Here is a 15800-nt window from a genome sequence, read left to right as displayed (position 1 = left end):
ATAAGGGAATCTGTCTGTACATCTATATCCTCTTCCAGAAAATGCCCTTCTCCTCTTTCCTTTTATTTGGATTCACTGAGAACTGCAATTCACTGACATAATCCTTGTCCCATGGACGTTGTTAATCGTTCCAGTGGTGAGTACCTAACCTGAGATAAGTCAAGGAGTCCCTTTTGAGGATTTGGAGAATTTAGCACATACCAGAAAGAAGATTAAGCAAGGCTCTGTCTGGTGCCTGAGGTAGTAAGATAGAAAACTGAAAGCTGTTACAACCACGTTTTCTACCATGTGAAGAAAACTGATCTGCATTGTGGGAGAAGATGAAGCAGGAGTACAGACAGGAGCAGAGACACGAGGCAGAGAATCTTGAGGCTGTTCCGGGTCATGGTTCCTGCTTGACCTGAGTTCCAGCGGTGGTGCTTCTCTTTTTGGCTAAGTTAACTCACACTGGATTTCTGGCATTTGGACTCTCCAAACACTATCTCTCTATAGCCCACTAAGCTTTCTTAAAAAAAACCTTTTATTGAAAATAGAAAATATAAAAATTAGGATTTAATATGACTATAAATTCACTGAGTACAATAATATGTACAGTACACACACATGTCATATAAAGAGTCAACATCTAGAAGACATTTGAAGCCGTATAGACGTTAAAAGGGAGGGTTAATTAAAATCGGCCACAATAATGAAGAATCAGTACTGTAACTTTAAAAAGTGCTATATTTTGACACAAAGTTTCAAGGGTTACAAAATGAACTTTATCTCCCGCCCTTTTTTGCAGCACAAAGTTACGTTATATACTTCATGGCTTAAATAGATGACTGAGTCACTGAGAAATCATTCACAGGGATTATGAAGTTCCTGACTCCAGAGGAACCTTTGATTTTGTTACTGATGGAAGGATGCTGATGTGATATAAATTGTTTTAAAAAAATATATACTAATTTTTATGGGGCCGGTCCCGTGGCTGAGTGGTTAAGTTCACACACTCTGCTTCGGCGGCCCGGGGTTTCACTGATTTGGATCCTGGGCGTGGACATGGCACTGCTCATCAGGCCACGTTGAGGTGGCGTCCTACATGCCACAACTTGAAGGACCCACAACTAAAATATACAACTATGTGCTGGGAGGATTTGGGGAGAAAAAGCAAGAAGAAAAAAGAGATTGACTACAGTTGTTAGCTCTGGTGCCAATCTTTAAAATATATATATAATAATTTTTAAAGATAAATATATTACATTTCTTGTATTGATTTACTTTAGTTTTCTTGGAATGCACAGTGAATGAATATAGACAAAGAATATTTTTTAAAACAGAAAAAAATACACCCAGGTTTTAAATAATATTTTAGTTCCGTATATTTTATTAGTGTATTTTAGGGGGCCCTAACTATACTGATGACTAAAAACATAAAGACCCACTTATCTTCCTTCTTTCCTTTGATCCCCTCCAGCCTGCATTCCCCTCTCAGCTTTCAGTATTTATCCCAAAGCCATTCTTCATCTTTACATTACAGCACCCTCTACTGAGCTGTTAGCAACATTACATTGTGGCCATTTTTTCCAATAGCGGCTGCTTTTCCTTTACCTACAAGTAGGGTCACATTACTACAAAGAAACAAATGATCATGAGTTGGAGGATATTACCAAGATACAAGCAAACAAACTTCAATGTAAAAGACATTCAGTTTTTGAGTATATGTAGCCAAAAGGCATGAAAGATAAACAGCAAAAAGTCCTGTTTTAAAAATAAATGATGAACACTTTAAAATGAGAAATATGCATTTGAAATTTCTCTCTGCACAGCATAATTTTTAAAATGAACGTTAGAGGAGCAATTTTTTATTGTTTCATAGATTCTTAGTTTTATTATTTATATGATGCAAATTTCTTCTAGCTACAGAACCTTGGAAGTTAAGTTATTTTCTGTTCCCCTGAGTAAACTGTATGCCCCATGAGGACAGAGACCCCTTTATACTTCTATAGCTGAAAATATTTAAAACCATGACTACACACCAATACCACTAATTCAAAGCCAATGCTATAGGGTTCATTCTAGCTTTCCCCTTTGCATATTTGTGACTCATGCTCTGACAGCAAGAAGCCTAGTTTTCGTTATCCTCAATGTAATTATTTATTTGCTCAATCCCCTTGTATGCAACCAATCTCCCAACCCAATAGGCTGCTACCCCGCTCAGCCAGCTTCTTTCTTTGAGCTTTGACCCCTGCTGGGCAGCTTTCTTCAAGCCTGCCTAATGGCTTTTCACTGGTGATTCAGGACGGGAGGAAGGAAGGAAGGAAGGGAGGAAGGGAGAGAAGTAGGAAGGGAGGGAAGAAAGGAGGAAGGGAGAGGAAGAAAGGAAGGAAGGAAGGGAAGCAGGAAGGGAGGCAGGAAGGAAGGAGGGTTGTTTCCACAGAGTAAAATGAAACCTTTCTAGTGTCCAGTGCTGTGCATTTTAACATCCTCATACAGTTGTGCAGCCATCACCACAATCAAAACACAGAGCAGTTCCATCACCCTCAAAAGCTCCCTTATGCTCTTACGCAGTCAACACCCCACCCCCCCCCCCAGCCCCTGGCAACCTCTGATCCGTTTTCTGTCCCTATAGTTTTGCCTTTTCCAGAATGTTGTATAACGTATGGTTGCATGTGTCAGTAGTTCATTCCTTCTTATTGCTGACTACTCTTCCACTGTATGAATGCAACACACGTTGCTTATCCATTCACCCATTTAAGAACATTTTGCTTGTTTCCTGGTTTTGGCAGTTATGAATAAAACTGCTACAAACATTCTTGTACAAGTTTTGGTGTGAACTTAAGTTTTCTCCATCAAAATTTTGACAGGTAATTCCTCCACACACACAAAAAAAGAGGAAAATAAAAACATTTAAGTTTGGGATGACTATTTCAAGCAGCTTCTCTTTAAGTAGAGAATATCTACAGTAGGGGTTGAAGAAAGGTTTTTGAGGACAGATAGAAAATTTGATGACGTTTGAAGGCCTTTCCAAAGGAAGAGGATAACGCTTAACAAGACTGGAAATTGGAAGGAATATAAACCAACGAATAAGTTCAAAATTATTTTACTAAACAGACAGTCCTCAATTTACAAACTCTAGATTCACAAAACGTCTTAAATGTATGGTATGAGAGGAGGTAGATTCAGGGTCTGAGTTCCTGGATTTTGTTGGAAAAACTGGCCACTGTTTAGTGATTCAGAAGATGTGGGAAGAGCCGTCCTGACAAGCACAGAGTTGTATCTCCTGCGGATAAAAGGAATACAATGATAGTTTCTATTCAGCAGCTGTGGATGAGCAGAGAATTACTACATTTAATGATATCTCATTTGATTGGCACTTGAGAGTAGTAAGACCTTTCACATACAGTGTACAACCTTGTTGTTATGAGACAGATATTAATACTCTCATTTTACTGATCAGAGGCTCTTCAGAGAGGCCATGCCACATCTCCAAGTTTACTCAGCTGAAGGATTAGGACCCTGCTATTTTCTAAGTCCAATGTTCCTTCCCCTATCTCATGTTATGCAGTAAGAAGTTCCGTCTCACCTGGGCAATAAACTCCAAGCCCTTACTGCACCCATCTCGAGAGGGAGGGGCCTGAGGTCCTAAGTGCTGTTGGCAGATCGTGCTGAGCTGTAGAGCAAAGTACTGTAATCCCTCTTTTTACCACTGCCCAACTGGATGCACATTGATCTTCTCTGCAAAAGACCCTTCTCCTATTTTTCCCCCGGTTTTATTGAGATGTAACTGATTTATAACAGTATTAGTGTTGTGTTCCTTTTGTTTTTTAATTGCTTTCACATTTAACGCCACTGCTTCTTAAAGCAGAATTCCCATCCCAGGTGTGCCACCACCCAACTCGCTCATTTTTGTGAATGGAAAACAGGCCCAGAGACTGTAGTGTCGGTGGAGTCACACGAAAAAGTCATAGATCTATGCGAGACAAAGCCCGATACGGTCCAATTTCCATGCAGAGAACCACCTCTGGGCAGTTCGCCAAGGCTCCAAGCCGGAAGGGAAGGGAGGCTTGAAGCAGCATGAGCTTCAAATCTTCCGCCCCTAACCCCTTAAAACGCTGCTGCTGAAACCCACGACCTCTGGGGGCTTCCTCCTCCTACCGCATCCCTGACCGCGGGACCCCAGGAGCGAGCAGAACTCCCTGCCCAGGTCCCCGCCGCAGCCCTCTCACTTCCTGCCGGCCCCGGGCAGCGCAGGCCGGTCCCTCCGCCTCTGCGCAGGCCGCCGGCGAGCTCCTCCCCCGCAGCCGCCGAGCGGCCACTCCCTGCGCGCCAAGCCGGCTCGGGTAGGTCCCCGTCGCGCCCGCGCAGGGCTCGGACCCCCGGTGACTCCCCTCGGCTGGGCCGCCCCGCGCCTCCGGGACCATGCTGCGCTGGCTGCGGGGCTTCGTGCTGCCCGCGGCGGCCTGCCAGGATGCCGAGCCGCCGACGCGCTACGAGACCCTCTTCCAGAAGCTGGACCACAACCGGGACGGCGTGGTGGACATCGGCGAGCTGCAGGAGGGGCTCAGGAGCCTGGGCATCCCCCTGGGCCAGGACGCCGAGGAGGTGGGTCGCTGCTGGGCGCAGCCTGAGGGCCAGGAGGGCTGCGGGGACTCGGCGCTGGCAGGACCGAGGGGGGCGGCCCCGGCTCTGCCGGGAGGAAGGCGGAACTATGGCTTCCAGCCCGCGAAGGGGTTCAGAAGCTCAGGAACGGGGCGCGCGGCCAGGTACCCCCGGAACGGATGCGAGTCGGGGGTCTGAAAGGCTACCGGTGTTTTTCCAGACAAAATTAGTGCAGCGAACACTCTGGCCCACCCACCGTAACAATGGAAAACCTTGTCCCACAATATTTTTGATCTGAATGCATTCCAGGTCTTTTACCTGCCTTTTTGCGCCTTTGCAAACATTTAGTCAAGTTTTTTAGCTCTCAGCCTTTGCAAACATTTAATCAAGTTTTTTAGCTTTCAGACTTCAGTGGGCCCCAAGTTCTGTAACAAGGCTCACACTTTGTATCTCTTCGAGGCTGCTTTGTTACACCAGCTAGTTTTGTCTGCTGTTTCAGAACTGTTTGAAAACCCATCGTATGTTTCCCCCAACTTCCTGTTGAGGAGGACAGACGACATTCCATTGTTTAAGGCATTCTTAGTGCCCTAAGTACATAAATTGATCTGAAGGGTTAGCCCGTCGCTGAGCAATTTCAGCTTCTCTGAGTCATTTTAAGTGTGTCCCTGAAGTTGAGGTCCCTTAGCGGGGTGGAGAAATTTGGAACCTCTCCAACCCCACTGAAACCTCAGAGGACATTTTGGCATTCCGTGTCCCAAGACGGAAAGTGATTAGGTAACTAGAATAGCCGACAACTGTTCTACAGTTCTATTTTAACTGCCCATCAATGTCTCTGGTAGTTACAGCCTCTTCAGTTTACTGTTTCTTCTTGAGTCAGAGTTACTAAGTTACAATTTTTAGGAAAGTGTCCATTTTGTCAATGTTTCATAATGTTCACTTACGATTTGATAAGTTCTGACTGTATCTGTATTTATGTTCTCTGTTTCATTCCTGCTATCTATCTTCCCCACCCCCTTCAATCTTGCCAAAGGTTTATCTATTGTATTTGTACTTTGCATGAACCAACTTTGGTATATTTTGCTGAATGTCTCTTTTTAAAGTTCTCGTCCATTAATTTCTTCCATTATTTCCTTCTACTTTCTTTGGGTTTTCTCATTGGGTCTTTTTCTAGTTCCTTGAGTTGAATGCTTGATTCATTAATTTTGAGCTACAGTAGCCCTTTAATCTCTTCGTTAGCTGCTTCCCACAAGTTTGTATTTTTGTTGTTATTTAGCTCTAAGTATTTTCTAATTTCATATATAATTTCCTCCTGGAGCCATGAATTATTTAAATATGTGCTTTAAATTTCCACATTTTTTTGTTGGTTCTTGGAAAATATGAATAAAATACACAAACCTCTGGCAAGATTGATTAAGAAAAAGAGAGAAGAACTCAAAATCAGGAATAGAAAAATGTCTTTAGTTTTCCAAAATTTATTAAAATTATAAAGTAAGTTGTATAAAACTGTCTGCAAACACATTGAACAGGATGGCATATATTTATCACTAAATGTATTTCACACATATACCTAAAATATATTTTCTATATACGTACATATACGCATAGATAATACCACTCCCTGTACTCATGCCAGATATTAATAACTATTGCCAGTACTCTTTTTTGACTGGCACATTCATCAGTAAAAGGTTAATAATGGTTATTTCTGGATGGCAGGAGTTAAATCACTTTTTCAGTTTTTTCTTCACAATTTTTGTATTTCAATTTTATAAAATGATTGTACACTATGTTATGATTAGAGAAAAAAGGAAGTTAGTTTTTATTTTGGATAAATATCACCTCCTTTGGGATGAGGCTTTCTAGGCCGCCTTCTGTAGACGAGTTGATCACACCCTGCTGTGTGTAGGTTGTCTGTCTCACACGTCACTACTCTTAGAATTTTCAAATACTGTTATCTTTGTTGACTGTGCACTCCACTAAGACCAAGCATCTTGAGGAAGGGGATCATGTCTTATTCATCTAAGCAAAGTAATTCAAAAAGATTTAGGACTGTGATTTGAAATACCCTAAACAAGGTGTGGGCTCATTTGAAACAAAGAGAAAAAGGGCAAAATTTAATTGTAAAGCAGTTGTTAGTGCTTCTAGTTCCAGCATATGTAGGATAAGATAATAAAAAATCCACCTGTTGCAAGATATCTAGAAATGCTGGATAAAATAAGGTAAACACTTAAAAAATACCTTTATTTTTCTTTTAGAGCAGTTTTAGGTTTATAACAAAATTAAGAGGAAGGTACAGAGGTTTCCCATATACCCTCTGTCCCTACACATCACATGCATAGCCTCCCTCATTGTCAACATCACTCACCAGAATGGTACATTTTTTACCAAGGATGAACCTACATTGACACATCATAATCACCCACAGTCCACAGTTTACCGTAGGGTTCACTCTTGGTGTTGTACATTCTATGGGTTTGGACAAATGTATAATGGCATCCATCCACCATGATGGTATCACACAGCCTGTTTTCCTTGCCCTAAGAATCCTCTGTGCTCTGCCTCATCGCCCCCTCCTCCCACTGATCTTTTTGTTGCTTCTGTAGTTTTGCCAAACAAACATCTTTTTACACGCATAGATTGGCTTGTAAGAAAATAAGAAAAATCTAGTCAAAACTGCCTGGGTTTAAATCTTTGTTCTGCTATTTACTAGTTAACTTTGGGCAATTTTCTTAATCTCTCTAGCCTCAGTTTCCTCATCTGGGACAGAGGTAACACGACTACCTGCCTCAAAGGGTTATTATGAAGAATAAATGAATTAAAATATGTAAAGTACTTAGAAGAATGCCTGGTACCTAATAAGCAATCGGTTAACTGTTAGCCTTTAATTACCTAACACTATTATTACAATCCCTACTGAAAGACTGTGCAATTTATGATTGTAGATTTGCCAACTTTTCTTTATAATTGTCAATTTTGCCCTCTTACATTTTGAGATTATATTATTGGTGTATTCAAATTTAGCCTGTTGTATCTTCCTGTTGGATTGCTCCTTTTATCATTATGCTTGCTTGCCTACCCTTATAGCATAGTTTCCCCCATATTTTTCAAATGCCTGAGTCATTGCAGTAACCAGGGTCATTTTGCCAGGTCACCACTGGAAAATCTTCAGCTTTTGGGCTCCTGCCTTGTACAAGGCATTATCCTTGCCCACAGGGCTCTTTGCCTGCTGGGCAGTGAGCGAACCAGTTCCCAAACCCCATGTCACCGCCTCTTGTCTTGGACCACTCCTGGCACTAACTGTGTCAGTTCTGGTCCTCCAAGGAGCAGAAACCAAGATGGGAAGGGTGTGTAAAAGATTTATTGAGGGAAATGTCTGTAAGGGTAAGGGAGAGGAAACAAGAGTAAATCGAGAGCATCTTTAGACCATGATGCAAGCTTAATCCCTGTGAGAAGAGTGCAAGCAGGAAGGACTGGTTTAGGAAGAACCTCAGATCAGAGCTTAGTCTCTGCTAGGCTAATGGGGCGTCACTGAGGAAATGCTGTCTGTTAGTGGAGTCCTGCATCCGGCGGCCCAGGGCTAGTACCCTGCAGTGGCTGGTCCTTGGTTGGAGCAGCCTAGGCAAGTGTGGACTTGGTGTGAGTGCTGCAGCGGGTCCAAAGGTCCAAAGGTGTGGCAGGGTAGGCTTTCAGTCAACTCTGCTCCCACAGCGGGTGGGGTTATCTTGAAGGGCGATCTAACCTGGGCACCACAGACCACACCTTGTGCCACACAGATCTGCTTCTCTGCGTACATTTGGGGAGTGCTCCTTCATGGTCCTCAGCCTCTCTTCCTGAGGGAGGTCAGTGGGACAGACTACAGCCCCCACTGCTTCAGCTGGTTACAGATGGTACTCATTATTTCCTTTACTGGCTGTTCGTTTTAAATTCCGCTCGCACTCAGCTATAATCTCTGCAGGCCTTTGTGACTTACCTGGTGGTGTGACTCACACCTTCATTCATGAGGGGTCTGAGCTTCTCAGGCCAGGGGTGCTGCATGTGCCCATTCAGAGTTACAACTGGGCGAGGGAGTAGCGGGCAGCATCCGTGTGGATCCCCTGAGTGCCATTCATATACCTCTTTGTCTCCCTGGGTAAAAGCAGCCTACACGTGCTGATCAGAGCCGATTTACACCTATAAGGATCGTGACTTCTTTTCTTTCTTCTTGGTCCCTGGACACAAGGAGTTCCAAATGTCCAGGTGGCAGTTGTAGTTCAATGGGACCCTTGCTGTGTTCTCTGGCAAGAGTGTATCCTGTTTGGGTACCAGAAACTAACCCTGCAGAGCCCAGAATTGTGGGCACAGGAAGCAAAACGTCTCCCACTGGGAGTAATAGTAAGGGAACCACTCCTGCTTCCACCTCTTGATTCTTGGACTCATGGTTCTTGCCAAGGGTGGCAACCCATCTTTGCCAAATATTTCCTCCTAGGTGATACTTCAGCTGTGCTTTCAGGGGTATGTGATATTGCCAGGGGATCCCGTGGTCATGGGCCCACTCCCGGACCTCTTTCACTGTGAACTATCAACTCTGTTTTGCTCTCTCATATCAGTTCTGTAAAATGCTATCTGTCTTTCTTGTTATGCTGGCCATGACTTCTGTCTTTTCTACTTGGTCCTATAGACTCTATGCCCTGCCTGGATGTCTGTCTTCTATGACTCTTTGTGACTACTTGCGTTCTCCGCAGTGCACAGGGAAGGACTGTCTCCTGTGATTGTAAAATTCTCTTTTGTGGGAGAATTTGTTCTTGACTGGATCACAGCACATCTTGTCAAACAGAATTAGAGTTTGCCACTGCTCGACAGCTCTTGGGGGAAATGTTTATCGCAAAGCCTACCGTATTACTTATGACTCACCATGGCACAACCTCCTCCTGAAGGCAACCCCGTGGGCATTTTAAGGACACGTGATGGTCCTCTCTGGTTTGTCGGTACTTGACATGATGACTGAATAGAGCAAGAGCCAACAGATCATGGCTTGATTAAATCTTCTTTGTGAATTTTTTAAAAAAATTTATTTCTTTGGAGCAGTTTTAGTTTCACAGCAAAATTAAGAGGAAGGTATAGAGATTTCCCATATTGCCCCTTCCCCTACATATGCGTTATCGACATCCCTCACCAGAGTGGTGCATTTGTTACAACTGATGAACCTACATTGACGCATCGTTATCACCCAAAGTCCATAGTATACCTTAGTGTTCTCTCTTGGTGTTGTACAATGATATGTATTCATCTTTACAGTATCATACAGAGTATTTTCACTGACCTAAAAAATCCTTGGCCTATTTTTTTTTTTCAAAGATTTTATTTTTTTCCTTTTTCTCCCCAAAGCCCCCTGGTACATAGTTGTATATTCTTTGTTGTGGGTCCTTCTAGTTGTGGCATGTGGGATGCTGCCTCAGTGTGATTTGATGAGCAGTGCCATGTCCACGCCCAGGATTTGAACCAATGAAACACTGGGCCACCTGCAGCAGAGTGCGGGGACTTAACCACTCAGCCACGGGGTCAACCCTCCTTGGCCTATTTTTGTAGGCATATCGTGCTCTACCTAATCATTCTCCCATCCATTTCCCCAACCCCCTGGCAACCACTGATCTTTTTATTGTCTCCACAGTTCTGCCTTTTCCAGAATGTCATAGAACTAGAATCATATAGTATATAGCCTTTTCAGATTGGCTTCTTTCACTTAGTAACTTGCATTGAAGTTTCCTCCGTGTCTTTTCATGGGTTGATAACTCATTTCTTTTTAGCGCTGAATAATATTCCATTGTTTGGATGTACCACAGTTTATCCATTCATCTACTGAAGGACATCTTGGTTGTTTCCAAGTTTTGGCAGTGATGAATAAAGCTGCTGTAAACATCTGTGTACAGGTTTCTGTGTGGACATAAATTTTCAACTCTTTTGGGTAAATGCCAAAGAACATGACTGCTAGATTGTATGGTAAGAGTGTGTTTAGTTTTGTAAGAAACTGCCAAACTGTCCTCCAAAGTAGCTGTACCCTTTTGCATTCCCACCAGCAAGGAATGAGACTTCTTGTTGCTCCACATGTATTTTAATTAAAGAGTGCTCTATAGTTAGGAAAATAAATTACATAAAAAAGTAGAGTTTTTACTGTGAAACTATACCTCCAGGTTTCCAGTGGAGTAGGATGAGGAACCACGGGTATATGTACAGGGAAGCCAGAGCTCTCTGTGGCCTCCCTTTGCATATTCCCTAAAGTGGGGTTAAGAAGAAGCCACAGACATCATTTATGAGTATCTCCTCACTTCTCTCTGGGATCCCAGCTGACTTAACTTCTGTGCATTTTGAGCTTATCCTCCCACGTGCACTGCCAACATCTGTAAGGACAGAGCGGGGACCCTGGCTGTTAGAGCAGCCTTGGTGGAGCCACCGCAGAGGCTGGGTGAAGAGAAGGAACTGGGGATGGAGGTGGGAGAGAGCGCAGAAGGAAAGGCCCAAGTGGGCAGATTTCTGTTAGGTTCCCAATTCCCAGTCTTCACTACAACAATTAAGTGCTTCAACCTTAGAAGAATTCTTCGAAAGGTGTGACCAAACAACTTTAAAAAAATGTTGGACCTCACCACCAGTCATGATGGCCCCACAGTCCCTGTTCCAACATCCCCTATGCACTTTTCTCTAAAAAGAAGCTCTACCTTTAGAGACAGTCCTGTGCAGAGGTCTTTCCAGAAGTTTCTGGGGAAAGAGCATGAGTTGTTCCCTCTAGGCTCCTCCTGGAGTGGGGTGGGACTAGGGCATCTGATCTGCTTACCTGGGGGTGCAGCCAAAACGCCATGGCCTCCCCGCTCCCCAGCCCGGCCCCCACCTGAGGCTCCCAGGCCGAGCCTCCTGCGCAACACCTGCCTCTGCCCTGGGGCGGTTGTGATGCCCCCTCTCCTCCCTGCGCTCTACCTGCCAAGTGGCTTTGTCTTTGGTGCCTCAGAGGATGCTGCTATCTTAGGTCTCTGCCAGCTGCACGTGTGGTGGGCGCATATCCCCTTCTTCCCTCTCATTTCCACCTCTGAGAGACTTATGGGGGCTGCAGGACCACCTCTGCCACCAGAGACATCCCAGATGGACGCCCTCTGTAAAGGACTCTTTTGGTACCTGGACCTTGATGAAGACGGGACCCTGGACATCCTTGAGCTTCAGGAATGCCTGCAGGATGTAGGGAACATTCAGCTCCAGGGGGCAGTGAAGGTGGGCCTCAGTGGGGCTGTGGTCAGAGAGATGTTGGTGCTGGGAGCCCTGGAGACAACTTGGGCAGAGACGGATGAAGCCAAATTTACGCAATTGCAAGTTTGACCTGGGCCTCACTAGAGTTTTCAAGTCCGTTACCAACGTTACCGTATTCAGGATAACTCAACACAGTTAATACTTTTCTCAAGCATTTTTCTTAGTTTTCTCCCTGGCTCTAATAAAACTTCCAAATTCAAATTGCACTCAAGATGTTGATTGCAACCTTGTTTTGGGGGTCACCTTGTTCGGTGTACTTACCTGTTATTAGTAACCTAGATGGGCATCTTGGCCAAAGGTGCTCTTTCCCCACTATGGGGAATTGAGATAATCACTATATGTGTGTTTGGGAGTAGGGCAGTAATGGGAAATTCTCTAATATTATATTTTGGTTTCCATTCCTGGAAGGAGGGCATTCTGTCTGAGTGGCTTGTCCTCTTGCGTTTTCACCAGTGCTGATGTTTCCTTGTAACGAGGCTTAATTATCAGACTTTTAAAGACTGAATTTGGGCATCATTTCCTTTGCAAATCCTTTTTTCCCAGAAGCCTAGGTTACAGGCTCCTTCTTAGTATGTGTTGCCTCATACATGTTTCTGTCACTGTATTTCCAAGTTATTTTCTGTTTGGAAGTTATTATTGAATATAATTCTTACTTTCCAATTATATTTGCCCTTTGGATGTTTAACCCACTAGACTGGGAGATCCACGAGAGTAAGGACTGTTGAATTCATTTCAGATAATTGGTACTTTGTGCTCAAAAAACTGTTGGTTGAGTTCTGTCATGTTAGGATTTAGTAACTCTCTTCCTATTAGCTGTGTGAGGTATAGGAGTGTTCATTGTAATCATCCATTGGGTAATTGATCGTATACATTTTTAGCACACTTTCTATGTGCCAAGCACTGTGTCCTGGTTTCCTCATTTGAAACATCAGAGGCCTGGCTTGGATGTTGTCTGTGGACCAGGACAGTCCAAAACGTTATCTCTGTAAAGTTCACTTGGTTTTTTAAATTCCCCCCAAAAGTGTTTTTCCTTTTAAAGCTAAATGTCCTTCATGCTTATTATACTTAGATTTTCTTGTACTTGGGTTATACTTAGATTTTCAAGTATGACTTGTTTATTAGATACAAACTAACCTTTCGTAAGAAATTCTGGATTGTGCATAAACAAGTTCAATCCTTTAAAACACATTTTTTCCTTATCAAAACAAAAGTTTTTGCAAACGCGTCTTTTGTTTTTGGCAAGAGATGATGTGACCATATAAAGGCCTTTTATACCCAGTGATGACTGATGAGGGCTCACATATCAAAACTGAGGAAGGGGCCTCTCTGGAGGGCCCTGCACCAACCGCAGGGAACCTTATGTTTTAGGGAACACTGATGTGGCCTTTCCTCAGGTGACAGTGACATCTCTAGGAAGTTCTGATATCTTCCCCCGCATGTCTCCAGCTTCCTTAGTAGAAAATTCATTTATATAGATTGAGAATTCAATTGATTTTTTTTTGGTGAGGAAACATCTGTTGATGGCAACGTCTGTTGCCAGTCTTCCTCTTTTTGCTTGAGGAAGATTGTTCCTGAGCTAACAGCAGTGCCCATCTTCCTCTATTTTATACGTGGGACGCCTGCCACAGCATGGCTTGATGAGCAGTGTGTGGGTCCACACCCAGGATCCGAACAGGCAAACCCCGGGCCACCGAAGCAGAGTGCATGAACTTAATTAACCACGATGCCACCGGGCTGGCCCCTGGTTTTGTTTTGTTTTTTTACCTTGAAAGGTGAGAGACTGAATATACAAATGGACAATGGTTAAACCATATTTAAAACTGAACTTTGACCCACAACCTGCAGCAGGCTGCCCAGGAAACCAACACCTTATCTACCATAAACAGCCCAGGAAACTAGCCTGCTATAAGTCGGACTGACAGGAAACCAGATTGCTGTCTCTAGTGACAATCTGGGAAGCTAAACAATAACTTCTGAAACAGGCAGCCCCAAAATGGCTAGCAGTTGATTAATAACGGACAGCTTCCCTAATTTTTGTCCTACTTCTAACTTAGGACCAACCAGAGAAAGCCAAATATGGACCCCTAACCAATTACACGGTGTGCCCCTCTTCTAGTTAGCTCACCTACAGCTTCCCCAGGCCACCGGCCTTTCATCAGGGCACACCTGAAGCCTCCTTTTTTCCGTTATAAGGCTTCCCATCCTCTGCCAAAACGCAAGGGACAGTGGCTGACTCCCTTGCTGTAGCAAGCTCAGCCTTTGCTTTTCTCATTTGATTGGTCTTCATTTATTTCCACGTAGGAAGACACAAGAAAATTCAAAAGTCAAGTCCTAGTCTTTCATATTAGTATAAATCGAAATCATTAGGCAATTGTAACTCTGGGAGTCCTTATTTACTATAAGAAAAGTTAAAGAAATATGGGTGAAAAAGTCAAGCTATACAAAGATAGGGTCAGTCATGCCCTGTAACTTGTGGTTTTGAAAGTGTTCACTGACATTTCCATTGACCAAGATATACACTACTTAGATGAAACTTTAGTACATAAATGGGGCCCCAGAATGCTGTGACATTTTCTCTTGGATTAGGCAGATCTCAGTATATGTGTTGAATAATCAGGAAATAATTTCCAGATGAAAATCATCCTCAGTCTAATTTGTGAAAGTAATTAAATAGCAATAGTTATTTTTCAGTCACAACACAAATGTATTTGCTTTTAAAACTGTAAATAATAATTGATGGTATTGGAATCAAGCTGTTTAGGTTGCAGATAAGATAATCCTTCTCACTCTAGCTTAAACTAAAAAGGCTAGAATTCTCTGTAGATACCCTTTATCAGATTAAGGAAGCACCACTCTATGCCTAGTTTGCTCTGAGTTTTTAATCATGAATCATGTTGAATCCATCAAATGTTTTTTCTATATTTATTAAGATGATCTATGATTTTCTCTTTTATTCTGTTAATGTAGTAAATGACAAGATTTTTTGTTTTTAATGTTACCCTAACCTGGCATTACTGGAATGTATTCATCTTGTATGTATGTATGTGTGTGTGTGTGTGTGTGTGTGTGTATGTATGATATTGTCCATTTTATATATTGTTATATCCATATATTATTTTATATAGAGAGAGTATTGTCCATTTCATATATAGTATTATCCATTTTATATATTGTTAGATTTGTCTTGCTGCCATTTTATTTAGGATTTTTGCATCTATTTCACTAATGACATTGCTTATAATTTTCTTTCATGGGAATGTCTTTAAATTACCGATTAAAATTTTTGATACTTATAGGACTACTCAGATTTTCTGTTGACTTGTGTCAATTTTTGGTTAGTTCTCTTTTTTCAGGCATTTGTCTATTTTGTCTCAATTTTCATGTATATATATATATATATATATATATATATATATATAGTGTGTGTGTGTGTGTGTGTATGTGGGTGTGAGGAAGAGTTGCTCTGAGTTAACATCTGTTGCCAATCCTCCTCTTTTTTTGCTTGAGGGAAGATTAGCCCAGAGCTAACATCTGTGCCAGTCTTCCTCTACTTTGTATGTGAGATGCCTCCACAGCACGGCTGATGAGTGGAGTAGGTCTGCACCTGGGATCTGAACCCGTGAACCCCAGGCTGCCAAAGCAGAGTGTGCGGAACTTTAACCACTTGGCCATGGGGCTGGCCCTTCAATTTTCATGTTTTTTGATATAAAGTTGTTCATAACATCTTTAATATCTATTGTGTCTAGTGATTTTCATCATTACTTTCTGACATTGGTTATTTGCCAGTTTCAGGCATTTATCAGTTTTATTGGCCTTTTCAAAGAGCCATCTTTTAATATTGTTGATCCTCTCAATGGTATATTTGTTTTCTTTTTATTACTTTTTACTTTGTATTTCTTTTCTTCAACCTTTTTTTGTTTACTTTTTTTTCTAATTGCTTGAGATCAAGG

At 42.6% G+C, this 15800-nt stretch overlaps 1 protein-coding gene across 1 annotated transcript in view; it reads left to right on the top strand.

Annotated features, from left to right (window-relative positions):
• The first annotated feature begins 4112 nt into the window (after positions 1-4112).
• SLC25A24 (solute carrier family 25 member 24) overlaps positions 4113-15800 on the top strand; it is a 47116-nt gene continuing 35428 nt past the window's right edge. The window contains exon 1 of the mRNA XM_046645739.1: positions 4113-4584. Coding sequence (XP_046501695.1) covers positions 4402-4584 — 183 coding nt within the window. The 5' untranslated portion in view covers positions 4113-4401. The remainder of the gene's footprint in view (positions 4585-15800) is intronic.

Source organism: Equus quagga, chromosome 18 (assembly GCF_021613505.1).
Source record: "Equus quagga isolate Etosha38 chromosome 18, UCLA_HA_Equagga_1.0, whole genome shotgun sequence".
Lineage (NCBI taxonomy): Eukaryota > Metazoa > Chordata > Mammalia > Perissodactyla > Equidae > Equus > Equus quagga.
This window is presented reverse-complemented; position numbering and strand designations above follow the sequence as displayed.